Source organism: Mandrillus leucophaeus, unplaced genomic scaffold, assembly GCF_000951045.1.
Source record: "Mandrillus leucophaeus isolate KB7577 unplaced genomic scaffold, Mleu.le_1.0 Scaffold756, whole genome shotgun sequence".
Lineage (NCBI taxonomy): Eukaryota > Metazoa > Chordata > Mammalia > Primates > Cercopithecidae > Mandrillus > Mandrillus leucophaeus.
Genome location: NW_012108208.1, coordinates 1,106,384 through 1,120,781, shown reverse-complemented (window position 1 = coordinate 1,120,781; position 14,398 = coordinate 1,106,384). Strand labels below are relative to the sequence as shown.

The window sequence follows — 14,398 nt, the reverse complement described above, 5'->3', positions numbered from 1 at the left end:
CCCAAATGTCCATCAATGATAGACTGGATTAAGAAAATGTGGCACATATACACCATGGAATACTATGCAGCCATAAAAAAGGATGAGTTTGTGTCCTTTGCAGGGACATGGATGAAGCTGGAAACCATCATTCTGAGCAAACTATCACAATGACAGAAAACCAAACACCACTCATAGTTGGGAGTTAAACAATGAGAACACATGGACACAGGGTGGGGAACATCACACCATCACACACCAGGGCTTGTTGGGGGGTGTGGGGCTGAAGGAGGGATAGTATTAGTTGAAATACCTAATGTAAATGACGAGTTGATGGGTACAGCAAATCAACATGGCACATGTATACCTATGTAACAAACCTGCACTTTGTGCACATGTACCCTAGAACTTAAAGTATAAAAAGAAAAAGAAAAGAATAAAGGCATAAGAAAAATCAAGTATGAAAAAGGAGAACAAAAGTTGGAAGATTAGTCTCATATATGCCTTATTACAAGACTTCATAATTAAAATAACATGACGCTGGCATAGGATTATATCACTGACACCATATAGAATCCAGAAACAGACTCCTGTATAATGAAATGCGTAAGAAAGACATTCCAAAACAGTAGGAAGAAAATGACTTTCTGTTCAGCAGTGTTAGAAAAAATGTATACATGGACAATGTAAATTCCACATAAATTCAAGACTCGATTGTAAAGATAATAAAATATAAAAGAGTGAAAAGAAAATAAAAACATCTTTCTGACCAAGAGGTAAGAAATCTTTAAACTAGAATCAAAACACTAAAGTCATGTATAAAAAACACTGATAAAATGGGATACATCAAAATTTAAAACCTCCGTAAGCCAAAAGTCAATATAGCATCTCTGCAAATAGAGAATATTTGCAACCTAAATAATAAAGGATTATTATCCAAAAACTCTGGTATACCAAAAGAATGTCAACCCCAATAGAAAAAGTGCAAACAATTTATATACTCAATTCACAGAAGGGAAGATACAAATAATCCAATAAAAATACAAGAAAGATGCTCCAACCCAGTAGTAAGCAGAAAAATAAAGAATTAAAACAAATCATCTTTTATGTATCAGATTGGCAAAAAAATAATAAACTATTATTTAGGAAGCATTTACTCTCATACACTGATGATACAATCACTGCAAAAGACACTTTGGTAATATCTAGTAAAATTTTGAAATACTTTAAACCTATGGCTCAGTAATAGTGCCACAGGATTCTTCAGCTGTCGCTTTTCCAGCTGGAAATCTCTGTGGCCAGTGGCGCCTTTTCGCGAGTTTTGCTTAGCCCACTGAGCTCCTTCCACCCACTTGGCCTGGCAGGCTGCACTCCGCTCATGCTAAGCCTGGATCCCATGCACGCCAAGGGCAAGCCAGGCACAAAGTGGCAAGGAGCAGGCAACTCTGGGCACCAGCACAGGCACTGGCTCCCTGTGAGGCTGCAGCTGGACCAGGCAAACACTGCAAGTGGCTTCCACTGGAGGCTCCAGGAAACACGGTGGCACTTAGAAGCTTGGAGGCACCAGGAAGTGCAGAGCCCCAAAGAGGATGTCACAGCCCTGGCTCAGGGAGCCATTAGGTCTGGGATCCCTGAAGGCGCCCAGCTCTTCTCTTCTCCTTGTTGCCTGCAATGTGGTGAGCAGGATCAGAAGGTAGCATATTTCAGCCTTGTTTGCCTTAGGGTTCCTTCAGTTTCACCATTTGGGGGGTCCCGAGTTCTTCTCCCATATAGAGGAAGACTGAGGTACCTGGGCAAATGGAGGGTGAGCAAGGCAAGGTGCTTTACTGACAGTACAGATCTCACAAGATCAGAAGTGGGTAGCTCCTATCCACAGGCAGGTCATCCCATTGAGCCTGAGGCCCACTGAGACTGCAGCCCTCAGTGGAGAGGAGACCCAAAGTGGGTAGCTCCTATCACAGGCAGGTTGTCCCGTCTTCCCGAGTCTGGTTGAATCCCAGGTTTTTATGGGCTCAGGAGGAAGTGTGTGCTGACTGGCCCATAGGCAGCCATGGTTAGGCCCAGAAAACACATCATAGGTTCTCACTGCAGGCCAGATTTCACCCAGAACAGACAGCCTGGTCCCCAGGCTTCAGGCCATTCCTGGCTTTAAGGTGGGGCTTCAATGTGGACCCACCTCCTTCCGCCCAGAAGCCTGTCTGCCTCTCGCTATCTATACATCATCTACTGTACCCAGGCTGTTTGTGCCAAGGGGCACCTGCAGGCCTGCACCAAGCCACCCTCAGCACCCCTTTGGCCTCCCTCCCATGCTCATCAGTGCCAAAAGTCCAGAGGGGGCGGAGGTGGCAGGGGGCTGGTGTGTCAGTGCCACTCTGAGTGAGGGCACACCTGGCTGGGTTGCAACAGCACCCAGGTTGGGCCATGACTTCACTCCAAAATCAGAGTGGGGAGAGGCCAGGAAGCATTAGCAGGCACTTCTGAGCTTGCAGAGGTCAGGCGGGGGTCTTCCCAGGCCCCCAAGAGTGCAGGGATGCCCAGGTCCACAGCTGTGGCTGGGTGGCTGCAGCTGTGTCCCAGAGGGTGGTGATTCCACCTTGTCAACTCAGAAGGGGATGGGGCTCCCACTTGTTCCTGGCTCCCACAGCTCGGTGGAGCTCGCAGTCCTGGCTGTGCCTCCCTGGCTGCAGCCAAAGTCTTTGCTGCGGCTGCTCCAGACGGGCCACCGCTGCCAACAATAGTATGTCATTTAAGCTTCACAACTTGTAAATTAGGTATTATTTATCTCTTTAATGCAAATTAGTAAACTGGGACTCTAAAAGATTAAGTAATTTGCTCAAGATCTCAAAGGGAATCAATATATTAGCTTTAAAAATGGAGTAACAGGTGTGTGGGGGGCAAATATCAAATTGAATTAGGTAATTACATCTTAAGACCTTCTTCTAACTGAATAAATATCAATATTGTTACCTATTGTTCTATATTCAGGACTAGAATGTCCAACCAGCAGAAAAGAATTCATTAACGAAATGGTTCTCAATTTGAAGGAAATCTATTAGAATCACCCATGGAGCTTTATCTAGCTATATAAATTCACATCTCTAACCTTTCTATCCACTTCCACAAATTGACAGCTACCTGTACTTCCACAAAGATTAGGAGGAAAAAAACATTAAAATGCTGCTTTACCTGGATTATCTCCACCAAACCATAACACAAAGTGAAGAAAGCATACAATCGGCTGAGAATTTTTTGTTTTTAGATAAAAACCAGTGACATAAAAGTAATACCCTATCTCTTTGCCTTTATTATATAAAAGGGGAAAAAAGACACCAGGATATGGCCTTATGCTAAAATTTTGTCCAAAGGGGAGGAAAAAAGAAAAATGAAAAAAGAGTTTCCATTTTACTAAAGGAAGTGATGTTGATTCATTCGCACAACACTCTCATCCCAGTACTACAAATGTTGCTCCCACAGAACTAAACATGTGCACAACTAGTACCCTCTAAAGAAACTCTGTGGGAAGCAAGAACATGTGTTTTTAATGACTTACAAACACTCACAAGAAAATAGTTTAACAACATTCACTGTATTTTCTGTATCACAAATAGAGGTCCCTGCAAAGAGAACTGATTTTCTTAATAATTTCTGCTTACTCAGAATCTCTAAAAGATTTTCATGTTTTCCAAACTGTTCTGCATATCTACGTTTAACATTCACGGGCTGATGAAGAGTATCTTTCACTGTTCTTGCCCTTTCCTTCTCCATTCTCCTTTTCACAAACTGTACTCTTACCAAGACAAAATCTGTACTAAGAATGTGTATTAACGTAATGAAAATATAATGGAATTAACACATGTCAAAGTGAGTATTACCAAACAAGGTAATTCTACATAGAGACTATATGCACTGTATCAGAAAAACCTCTCAGAAAAGACTTAGATTTTTCTCAAAATATAAACATTCATTACCAGTTTACAAGTAATTTTACATGACCAGTAAAATGAAAACCATACAGATGCCTTGTACATGGAAGGAATTCAAATATTTCTAATCTAATTTTGATTTGAAGCATATAACAAAGTGGCTAAATGCACAGGTCTCGGGTCAGATTGACCTCCACTGAACTTCCAGCTTCATCACTTAACAGTTACCCTAAAGCACTTAAAAATGTGCTCATATCCCCAAGAAATCATCTAATCCTTTAATTTAAACTGGGTTTCCCATAGCACTAACTTTGAAGATAATTTAGGTCTTTCTACTAATAGAAGACAACAAGCTAAAAATAATGGATTAAAAATATTTTCTAGAACAAAAATTTAGAGATGGGAAAAACCTTGGGGATCTTTTACTGATCAGAAGATCAACTCCATAGTTTTAAGAAATAAAGAAGCAAAGGCTTTGAGAGGTTATGACTTTTCCAAGGTCAGATAATTAATAAACAGAAAGAGCATTTTAGAATTTAGGCCTCCCCCATACTTCACTATATCATAAGAATGACTGAAACCTAAAAAAACTGTAAGAGGTCAAGGTTCAAAAAAGAGACAACAGGTTCTTGGTAATTTAATTCCATCTTAATTATAGTTTTTGAACTCAATTTGTCCTTGTTCCTCAACTGCCTCCTCCCACAACCCATCCCTACATACCTACACCTATTAATGAAATAAGAGGAATAAAGATCAAAAGAGCTATCTTTTCACTGGAATCTCTATCATTGTCCCACTGATGCCTAAATTACTTAAGAGCAAATGGTCAGCACTCTTAGAAAGCAACAAGGTCCAAGGCCACAAATACAGCTGACTAACCCAGCATTTTTCAGAGCCAGACTGGAGTGGAATGACTGGCCATATGATTTAGGCTAGTTACTAACCATGCCCCATGCCCCTTACACCCAGTGCCTCAGTTTCTCTATCCTTTAAAAAGAGAATAACATATCTTGACTGAAGTTGTGTGCAGATTAAACATAATCCAAAAGAAGCACTTAGCATAGTTTCTTCTTAGGCATATTGCGATTGTCTGACAAATGTTAGAGCTCTTAGGTTGATGATGCTGATATGCAAGTCCCTTTCCAAGCCAGAGTACATTCTGCTGTCTTCTAACACACACAGAAAAGCAAATTGAACTTTATTCTTTTTGGTTACAAAACATGAATATTTTCCCTTAAGATCACTATGTTATTCTTTTTTTCCCCCTATATGACAGTATTAAGTTGTGTTTTAGGAGGAAAGGAAATAGAACACTACATTAATTTGCTTATTTTTAAACAATAATTACAGAAGCACTAGAAGTGTTTGCTTAGCAAATGAACATTTAAGCCAAATAGATTGTGTCTCAACATATTTAGTTTTGCCTTGAGAGTAAGTAGTTTTGATTTTTAAATTTCTCTAAATATAAGCTGAAATTCTACATATATAAAAGACATACCTTAATAATTTTAGGACAAGTGTGATGCCGGCCTATGAAAATGTCAGAACTGTCTTATTTTAAATAATTGCTCATATGATTTATTCATCTACAATGTATCTATATCAATATAACTGTTCTGATTTCAATTGTTTTAAATCTTTCACATATTCAAACTATAAAATCACCGCACAGGTAAACAGTTACTGCAGCACAACAGACAATAGTTTTCATTTATTTAAAGACCAAACAAAAGAAATCTTCATTGCTCTGCAAGTTGAAACAGCATCTAGGCCTAAATTAGCTCCTCGTGACATTAGTTCTCCTGACATAAGGTCCTTAGGCCCAGTGGCAATTCTGAAGAGGCACAAACATCTGTTTGGTGAGTATCTGAAGCTGTACATTATAGAAGGAGGTTAATTTAACCACGAGAAAAATTACACATGCCCTAGCATTTCAATCCTCTTAAAAAGCTCTAAACTTGGTTATTTGATAACCAAAGCTATTATTCGCACTGGCCAAGGTATTTTCTAGTAACAATTTAAGTGTCCTAAAAGTCTTATTAACTCTTACAGGCCATTAGGGTACCAACAAGAGCATTAGTGCCTGAAACCTAATTACAGGGCATAAAATGGTCTTCGTGCTCTGTTAATGAGCCTGCTGAAGTCACCAATTTTGTATCATGGAGTACAGGGAGTTTCATTTCAAATGTTATTTGGACATTTTTTAGACTTTTACAGTGGCTACTCCATTTTTAGAAGGTGAAACTAGAAGACTTAAAACAGTAACATTAAAATTACAGAACTATAACCATAAAAAAGTTTTTTACTAATTGAAAAATGTTCTCTGATGCAATGGCTAGTTTAAGTTCAGTCATCATAGGTAAAAACCGTAAATATTAAAACAGGGGTATACAGTCTACCAAAGTCTGTACATATGTTAATCAGGATCAAAAAAGTTACTTCATTTTATTTATTTCCCCAAAAAAGTTATTTTATTTGTTCACAAATTAAAACAACCCCAAAACATCTTTGAAGAACCACAACTTAAATGTGTCTATATGAATAAAAAGAAAATACACAGATATAAGGACATACTATGAACTAAAACGAGCTTCATTCTCAAAAAAGAAAAACTTTGACAAACCATGCCAAATAACAGCTTCTTTTTCTTTTGGGATTTTTTTTTTTTTTTTTTTTTGAGATGGAGTTTTGCTCTTGTTGCCTAGGCTAGAGTGCAATGGCGTGTTCTCGGCTCACCACAACCTCCGCCTCCTGGGTTCAAGTGATTTGCTTGCCTCAGCCTCCCAAATAGCTGGGATTATAGGCATGTGTCACCACACCCAGCTAATTTTGTATTTTTAGTAGAGATGGGGTTTCTCTACGTGGGTCAGGCTGGTCTCGAACTTATGACCTCAGGTGATTCGCCTGCCTCGGCCTCTTTTTCTAAAGATAGTAGAAACTAATAGGATGGATATGAATTTTATTATTTATTTATTTATAGAAACGAAGTCTCACTATGTTGCTCAGGCTGGTCTCACACTCCTGCACTCAAGTGACCCTCCTGTCTCAGCTTCCCAAAGTGCTGGGATTACAGGTGTAAGCCACCATGCTGGCCAAGGATTTACTTTTAAAATGTCTAATAACAATAAAAACGTACAGGAAATTTAAAAAATCTCTATATACTCCTATATTACACACATCCCCAGAAAACTACACAATTAAAAAGAAAATTCCTGATAGCTGCCCTCCCCTAAGTGTTTTTAAATTTTTCTCGTTTATCTGACAAACAAGCCAAGAAGTATAGATGACAAATGTTTAAACAGTCATAAAATATAAAATCACTTATTCCTTTATAATATAAAGTTCAATTTATACACAGTAATTTATATTTAAAGTTACTGCATTAGATATTTTTGGAAAATGGACACCAGCCAACAATGAAAAGGGAAAACTAAAGAGGGAATGGTAGAATTTAAGTAAGTAGAATTAACCAAGCATTGAAAAGAAACCCGCAGGTGATAGCTATGCAGGAGGTTCAGAGAACAGTCTGTCCAAAGATGATCACTTAATAAATAGTATGATAAACTAAATGAATAATATTTACATAATAATACTGTAAATGCTACTTAGTTTTTAATTCTCAGATTCAACCATGAAGCAAAATAGGAAAAACAATTATACTTCACATAATGTAAACATTATAAATTTTGACACTATAGAATTGATAGTGGAGCTGAGAGAAGTTAGGTTGTAAGGGACAGAAAAGGATAAAAATATAGAAACTGAATGTTCTAAGTTCTACACTGGGCAGTTAAGAGTTATTGTTCAAAGTCAATGAGGCAATAAATCCAGCTCCAAATATACAACTTAGAGTTATTAGGATAACAGTAGAAATATGGTAACACAGTTGATAAATGTTTAAGAATTTAAGTTCCTTGTCTTCCAAAGTAATAATTTGAGTCAACAGGGAAAATGCATAATTTAAGAAATTTAAGCACATCATTTACAGAATAGAAGCAACCATTCAAAAGAACAAAAAACATCTGCGATAAGATATGAGAAAATGAGATGGGAGGTAGGAAGAAAAACTTTACTTTTCATGTTATATACCGTTTTTTACACTTCTGAGTTTTTATTTCCATGTATAAAATTAATTTTATAATTTTAAAAATGCCATCTAAAATCCTGTGTTTGTGATTTTAGATGGTAAATATGAAAGACATAAATACCAAAACATTTTAAAAGTTGCTTGATTTAGGATTAAATACTGTTGACTACAAATAATTTTTCAAAAATAAAAAACATTTATACTACAATCTCTTCTTCCTTTCAATTTGTGCCTACATCAATTTTTTTCCTGGGTCTCTGTAAAGTAAGAGAAAAGAAAGAAGAAAATTCAACAAAGGTATGCAGAACATATTAACAATAATGTGAAGGTAAAAGGAATGAGAAAAAAATGTGTTATTCTTAAAACTATCAAACTTGCCAGGTGCTGTGGCTCAAACCTGTAATCCCAACACTCTGGGAGGCTAAGGCAGGTAAATCCCTTGAGGCCAGGAGTCCAAGACCAGCCTGGTCAACACGGTGAAAACCCATCTCTTCTAAAGTACAAAAAATTAGCCAGGTGTGGTGGCAAACGCCTGTACTCCCAGCTAGTCAGGAGGCTGAGGCACAAGAATCACTCGAACCTAGGAGGCGGCAGTTGCAGTGAGCCGAGATCGTGCCACTGCACTTCAGCGTGGAAGGCAGAGAGAGGCTCTGTCTCAAAAAAAACCTACCAAACTTATTTCATAAAATCTAGATGTAAGAGAAGAGTACTTTAAGTATTAACTAATATGAACAATATACAAATATCCTTAAAATAAACAATTTTCATTTTCCCCATATACTTTACTCATTCTTTTAGGATTTCAAAAACATATTATGAATAAGAATTGTTATGTTTTTCATGATGAAAATAACACATGTGTTCACTTTTAATACAATGATAAATGTACTGGTTTTCTAAAACAATAACATCTTGTTTTAACTATTCAAGTTCAATAATTTCTTCTCAACCCAAATCAGCAACTGGCTTTAGTGTTTCTGCGTATCTCTTCATAAAAGCAAATGTGAAAGGAATTTAGAAAGATGTCCAAAGTGCAAAGTCATCTCCATTCTGAGTACACAACAGAAATAAAATGAATAGAGTTAAAACTTTTTATTCTAACACTTAGGAAACTCAAGGAGTCATGCTGGGCTTATGTGATCTAGTTTCAATACCTCTAGTTACAAATATATAAATTACTAGAATCAAGGATGAATTGCTTGGTGTAATAGTATAGATGGGCTATATATTGCTCAGTACAGTACTGAGCAATTCACACTTTAGAATCAGACAGAAAGGAGTTCAAGCTGTATACTATTTACATGTTTGCAAACGTGGGCAAGTCACTTACATTCTCTGAGCATCTTCTAAGTTAAGAACAATAATATCTATTATAACAGGCACCAGTGCTTGTTATAAGCTGGACAATTTAAAATGTTAAATCACATCTTCAATAGTACTGAACTACTACTCTCTAAATAATATTTTCATTTTCATTCAAGTGCTCAGCTTTTTCAGCTTAAAGGGGCATCCCTTAGTACAGTTTCATGACTTTAGTGTGGCAGATCACAAATGAATTAGGTGGATGATTTGTTTCGGCTGCCTGTGGCACTAATAGATTATCAATTCTCATTTGAGGAGCAGTTAAGGTGCTAAAAAATGTTTTTAACTAAATAAAATTTATTTACTATTCTCATATATATGTATATGAAAAGTATAAAAATAGACAAAATCAGGGTAAAATAATGAGATAAGAAATATATATGGTTTATAGACTTGAGGTTCCTATTTTAACTGTAGTTTTCACATTTTACTTTTGACCCTCAGGTTACATGCACTTCACCCTACCAGACCTCTCCCTTTCTCAATTATGTGCAAGAATGACAACACAGAAATCTCTCCTGCTGTTTCAAGTGCAAGAAAAGGTACATAAACTAAGATTAATACATTGTTAATGAGGTTCGGTCATCTTAGAAATGGTAATATTTCCAGTTTTAGAATTGAAGTTTACAAGGAAAAAGGATCCTGAGCAAGAATAAAACAGGAAAGAAAAATGGAGGAAAAATTGGTCAAAGAATAATAATAGTTGTCATATATTCGACACTGGTATGTGAAAGCCAGAAGCTTTAAATAAATCATTTCTTATATTGCCAACAACTTTACAAGTAGGTATAATCATCTCCATTTAGAGATGAGCAACTGAAATTCAGGAATGATCTACGCAAAGTCACTCATCCAGGAAGTAGCACAGCCAGAACTTAAACTGAAGTCTGTCTGACTCCAAACAAAATTAAATCATACCAAGCTTTTCCAGAACTTAAAATTTCTAGCACATCAAAATTTCATTAGAGGGCAGTTACTTCTTCCTTCATTTGTACAAGAAGAGACAAAAACTAGGTGCAGAAATAGCTTTTGCTGTCGATGACACTCCTTCCTTAGTTTTTTCTTGTTAGTCATATGAACAAAAGAGATTTCAGGGTAAAAATGCCAGTATTGTATGCTTTTATTCCTAGTCAAAGGATGCTTTCAAAACAATTCCCAATAGCAGGTGGGCCATCAAAACCATGGAAGGAAAGAAGAAAGGAGGGAAGGAAGGAGTGAAAGGGAGAGGAGGAGAGTGAAAGAGAGGTGACAGGAGAGGGAAGAAAAAGGGAATAGAGGGAAACCAGTAGAATGTACTTTCTTCATTTAAAATATAATGTGTCTATCTACCTCTTTTCCTCTCTTGTTTTTAAAAAGTACATTTAACTCCCCTATGTGAACTTCTTTTAAGTTCTAAGAATTCCAATGACACACTAATTTGCTTTCACTTTCTGGAAAGTAACAGTCTTACCATGAAACTTTGAGGCTTCAGGATCATTCACATTGATAGCAATTAATTTCCAATCTGTTTCACCTTCATCAATAAGAGCCAAAATTCCGAGAATCTTCACATGAATAACTTCTCCACAAGAAAGAATCTTTAAAGAGAACAGAAATTCACTATAGGCTTTGGAGAGTTTACTCACATATCACAAAATCCATATAAAAGATGAAAAGAACTACAGACTGAAATGTAATAAAGCCTCAATAATTAAAAATAACATGAAAATAGCCAAAGTCTGCCTTGCAATGAATGTCCCTTTAGAGTTAACTTTCTCAAAATTTCCACTTTCACCAATGATTGAATTACTTTACTGATAAACAAATAACTTGCCCTCCCATTGCAAATAGCTAAAAAACTGGACAGAATATATGAAATCACTCATTTCAGACATTAAACAACAGGCAGTACAGGACTGTGACCCCAGAGAGAAGTAAACAAACAAGAAGAGACATCTGATTGCCCTGGCTTTCTGCTCAATAGACGTTCCAAACCACGGTAGAGAGAAAGGAACCCTGTAAGAGGACAGGGATCTCACTGAGGTTAAAGAACAGAGTTTAAAAAAAAAATGGAGAGGATGAGGCAGCTGGAATTTGTAGGGCATGGTACTAGAGATAAGAAATAACTACAGCAATATACATTGGGGTTCCCTTGAGACACAGGTTAAACACTAACCTGTGCATGCACGGGATGAGACTCTATAAGTCAAGAGAAGAATAACTGCCAGAGATCTATAAAATGAGTTCCAACCACCCAGGAAAACCTCATTCAGCACAAGGGGCATTCATTAGTGAACCTATAACAGGCATGCCTTAATGGTAGGACTAAACTGGCTCTCAAATAAAGGTTACTCTAGACCTGTGCTAACAAAGTTTTAAAAGTGCCTGGATACAACCAAACTGACTCACAATTAACTACCTGTAAAAACAAATATTCTTTAAAGGAAGACAACAACATCCAGGCACTCAACATAACACAACATCCAAAATTCTGTCAATACACAAGAAAATGTAAGCTCTACATGGGGAAAAAGATTAAAAATCATTCAACAGAAACATTTCCAGAACTGTTAGATGATTTAACAGATAGGAACCTCAAAACAACTACTGTAAATATGCTCAAAGATTTAAAGAAAAGCATGACAATATGGAAGGGAGAAATAGAAAACATAAAAAGAACCAAATGGAACTTTAAAAGCTAAGACATACATGATCTGAAATGAAAAATTCTCTCAATAAGCTTAACAACAAAATAGATATCGCCAAAGAGAAAATTAGTGAACCTGAAGACACTGTAACAGAAACTTTCCAAAGTGCAGCAGGGAAACAAAAAGGATAAGAAAAAATTAACAATCCCAGTGTCCTCTCGGACAGCATCCAGCACTCTATCTCATGTATAAATGGAATTCCAGAATGGGAAAGAGGAAGCAGAAAAATACTTGAATAAATAACAACCAAAAATTTTCCAAATTTGATGAAAAGTATAAACCCACAGATTGAGAAAGCACGCATACACACACACACACACACACACACACACACACACACACACGCGCACGCGCACGCCCATCAGAATAAACAAAAAAAAATCCAAAGTGAAGCACATCATAATCAAAGTGCTGAAAACCAGTGACAATGACAGAGAATAAATCTTAAAAGGAGATAGAGGGGAAAAAAGATTACATAAAGGTATGTTGATAAGAATGACAGCCAATTTCTCTTTAGAGGCAATGTAAGCCAGAAGACAAAAAATGAAATTTTTAAAATTCTTAAAAACACTACCAACCTAGAATGCTGGGAATCAGAAAGACTTTGCAAAGGGGAAAGGGGGACCCTTCTGGGATGATGGAAATGCTTCATATTTTAATTGAAGGAGGAGGTTATGTGTGTGTATACATAGGTCAAAACTCACTATATACTTAAAATGAGTACACTCTATTGTAATATATGTTGTATATATACACATAATGACTTAAAGTTTATTTTAATGGTTAAAAACAAAATAGAAGGTTGCTTCCAAGATGTCTGAATAAGAACAGCTCTGGTCTACAGTTCCCAGCAAGATCAACACAGAAGACAGGTGATTTCTGCATTTCCAACCGAGGTACCTGGTTCTTCTCACTGGGACCGGTTGGACAGTGGGTGCAGCCCACGGAGGGTAAGCCGAAGAAGAGCAGGATGTCGCCCTACCTGGGAAGCACCAGGGGTCGGGGGATTTCCCTTTCCCAGCCAAGGGAAGCCGTGAGTGACTGTACCTGGAGGAATGGTGCACTCCTGCCCAAATACTGTGCTTTTTCCACAGTCTTCACAATCAACAGACCAGGAGATCCCCTCCCATGCCTGGCTTGGTGGGTCCCACGCACATGGAGCCTTGCTTGCTGCTAGCGCAGCAGTCTGAGATAGACCTGGGACGCCGGAGCTTGGTGTGGGGAGAGGTGTCCACCATTACTGAGGCTTGAATAGGCGGTTCTATGCTCACAGTGTAAACAAAGCCACAGGGAAGCTCGAACTGGGCGGAGCCCACCGCAGCTCAGCAAGGCCTACTCCCTCTCTAGATGCCACCTCTCGGGGCAGAGCATATCTGAACAAAAGGGAGCAGCCAGCTTCTCCAGACTTAAACGTCCCTGCCTGACAGCTCTGAAGAGAGCAGTAGTTCTCCCAGCATGGCGTTCAAGCTCTGATAACAGACAGACTGCCTCCTCAAGTGGGTCCCTGACCCCTGTGTAGCCTGACTGCAAGATGCCTCCCAGTAGAGGCTGACAGACACCTCATATAGGCAGGTGCCCCTCTGGGACAAAGCTTCAGGCAGCAATATTTGCTGTTCTGCAGCCTCTACTGGTGAAACCCAGGCAAACAGGGTCTGGAGTGGACATCCAGCAAACTCCAGCAGACCTGCAGCTGAGGGGCCTGTTAGAAGGAAAACTAACAAACAGAAAGGAAATAGCACCAACATCAGCAAAAAAGTCATTCATGCCAAAATCCCATCCGCAGGTCACCAACATCAAAGACCAAAGGTAGATAAAACCACAAAGATGGGGAGAAACCAGAGCAGAAAGGCTGAAAATTCCAAAAACCAGAACGCCCCTTCTCCTCCAAAGGATCACAGCTCCTCGCCAGCAATGGAACAAAGCTGGATGGAGAATGAGTTTGACAAGTTGACAGAAGTAGGCTTCAGAAGGTCAATAATAACAAACTTCTCCGAGCTAAAGAAGTATGTTCTAACCCTTCGCAAGGAAGCTAAAAACCTTGAAAAAAAGTTAGACAAATGGCTAACTAGAATAACCAGTGTAGAGAAGAGCTTAAATGACCTGATGGAGCTGAAAACCACAGTACAAGAATTTTGTGAAGCATACATAAGCATCAATAGCCAATTCGATCAAGCAGAATAAAGGATATCAGTGATTGAAGATCAAATAATGAAATAAAGAGAGAAGACAAGATTAGAGGAAAAAAGAGTGAAAAGAAATGAACAAAGCCTCCAAGAAATATGAGACTACGTGAAAAGACCACCATGTTTGATTGGTGTACCTGAAAGTGACGAGGAGAATGGTACCAAATTAGAAAACAC

At 38.0% G+C, this 14,398-nt stretch overlaps 1 protein-coding gene across 6 annotated transcripts in view; it reads right to left on the bottom strand.

Moving 5' to 3' along the window:
- The window catches only part of PPA2 (pyrophosphatase (inorganic) 2), a 106,480-nt gene that overhangs the window by 45,382 nt on the left and 46,700 nt on the right, over positions 1 to 14,398 (bottom strand). For 5 of the 6 annotated variants that reach the window (XM_011966326.1, XM_011966328.1, XM_011966329.1 and 2 more), the window contains one exon: positions 10,802 to 10,928. The exons of the other annotated variant lie outside the window; for it this stretch is intronic. In XM_011966326.1, coding sequence (XP_011821716.1) covers positions 10,802 to 10,928 — 127 coding nt within the window. The remainder of the gene's footprint in view (positions 1 to 10,801; positions 10,929 to 14,398) is intronic. 6 annotated transcript variants of the gene reach the window in all.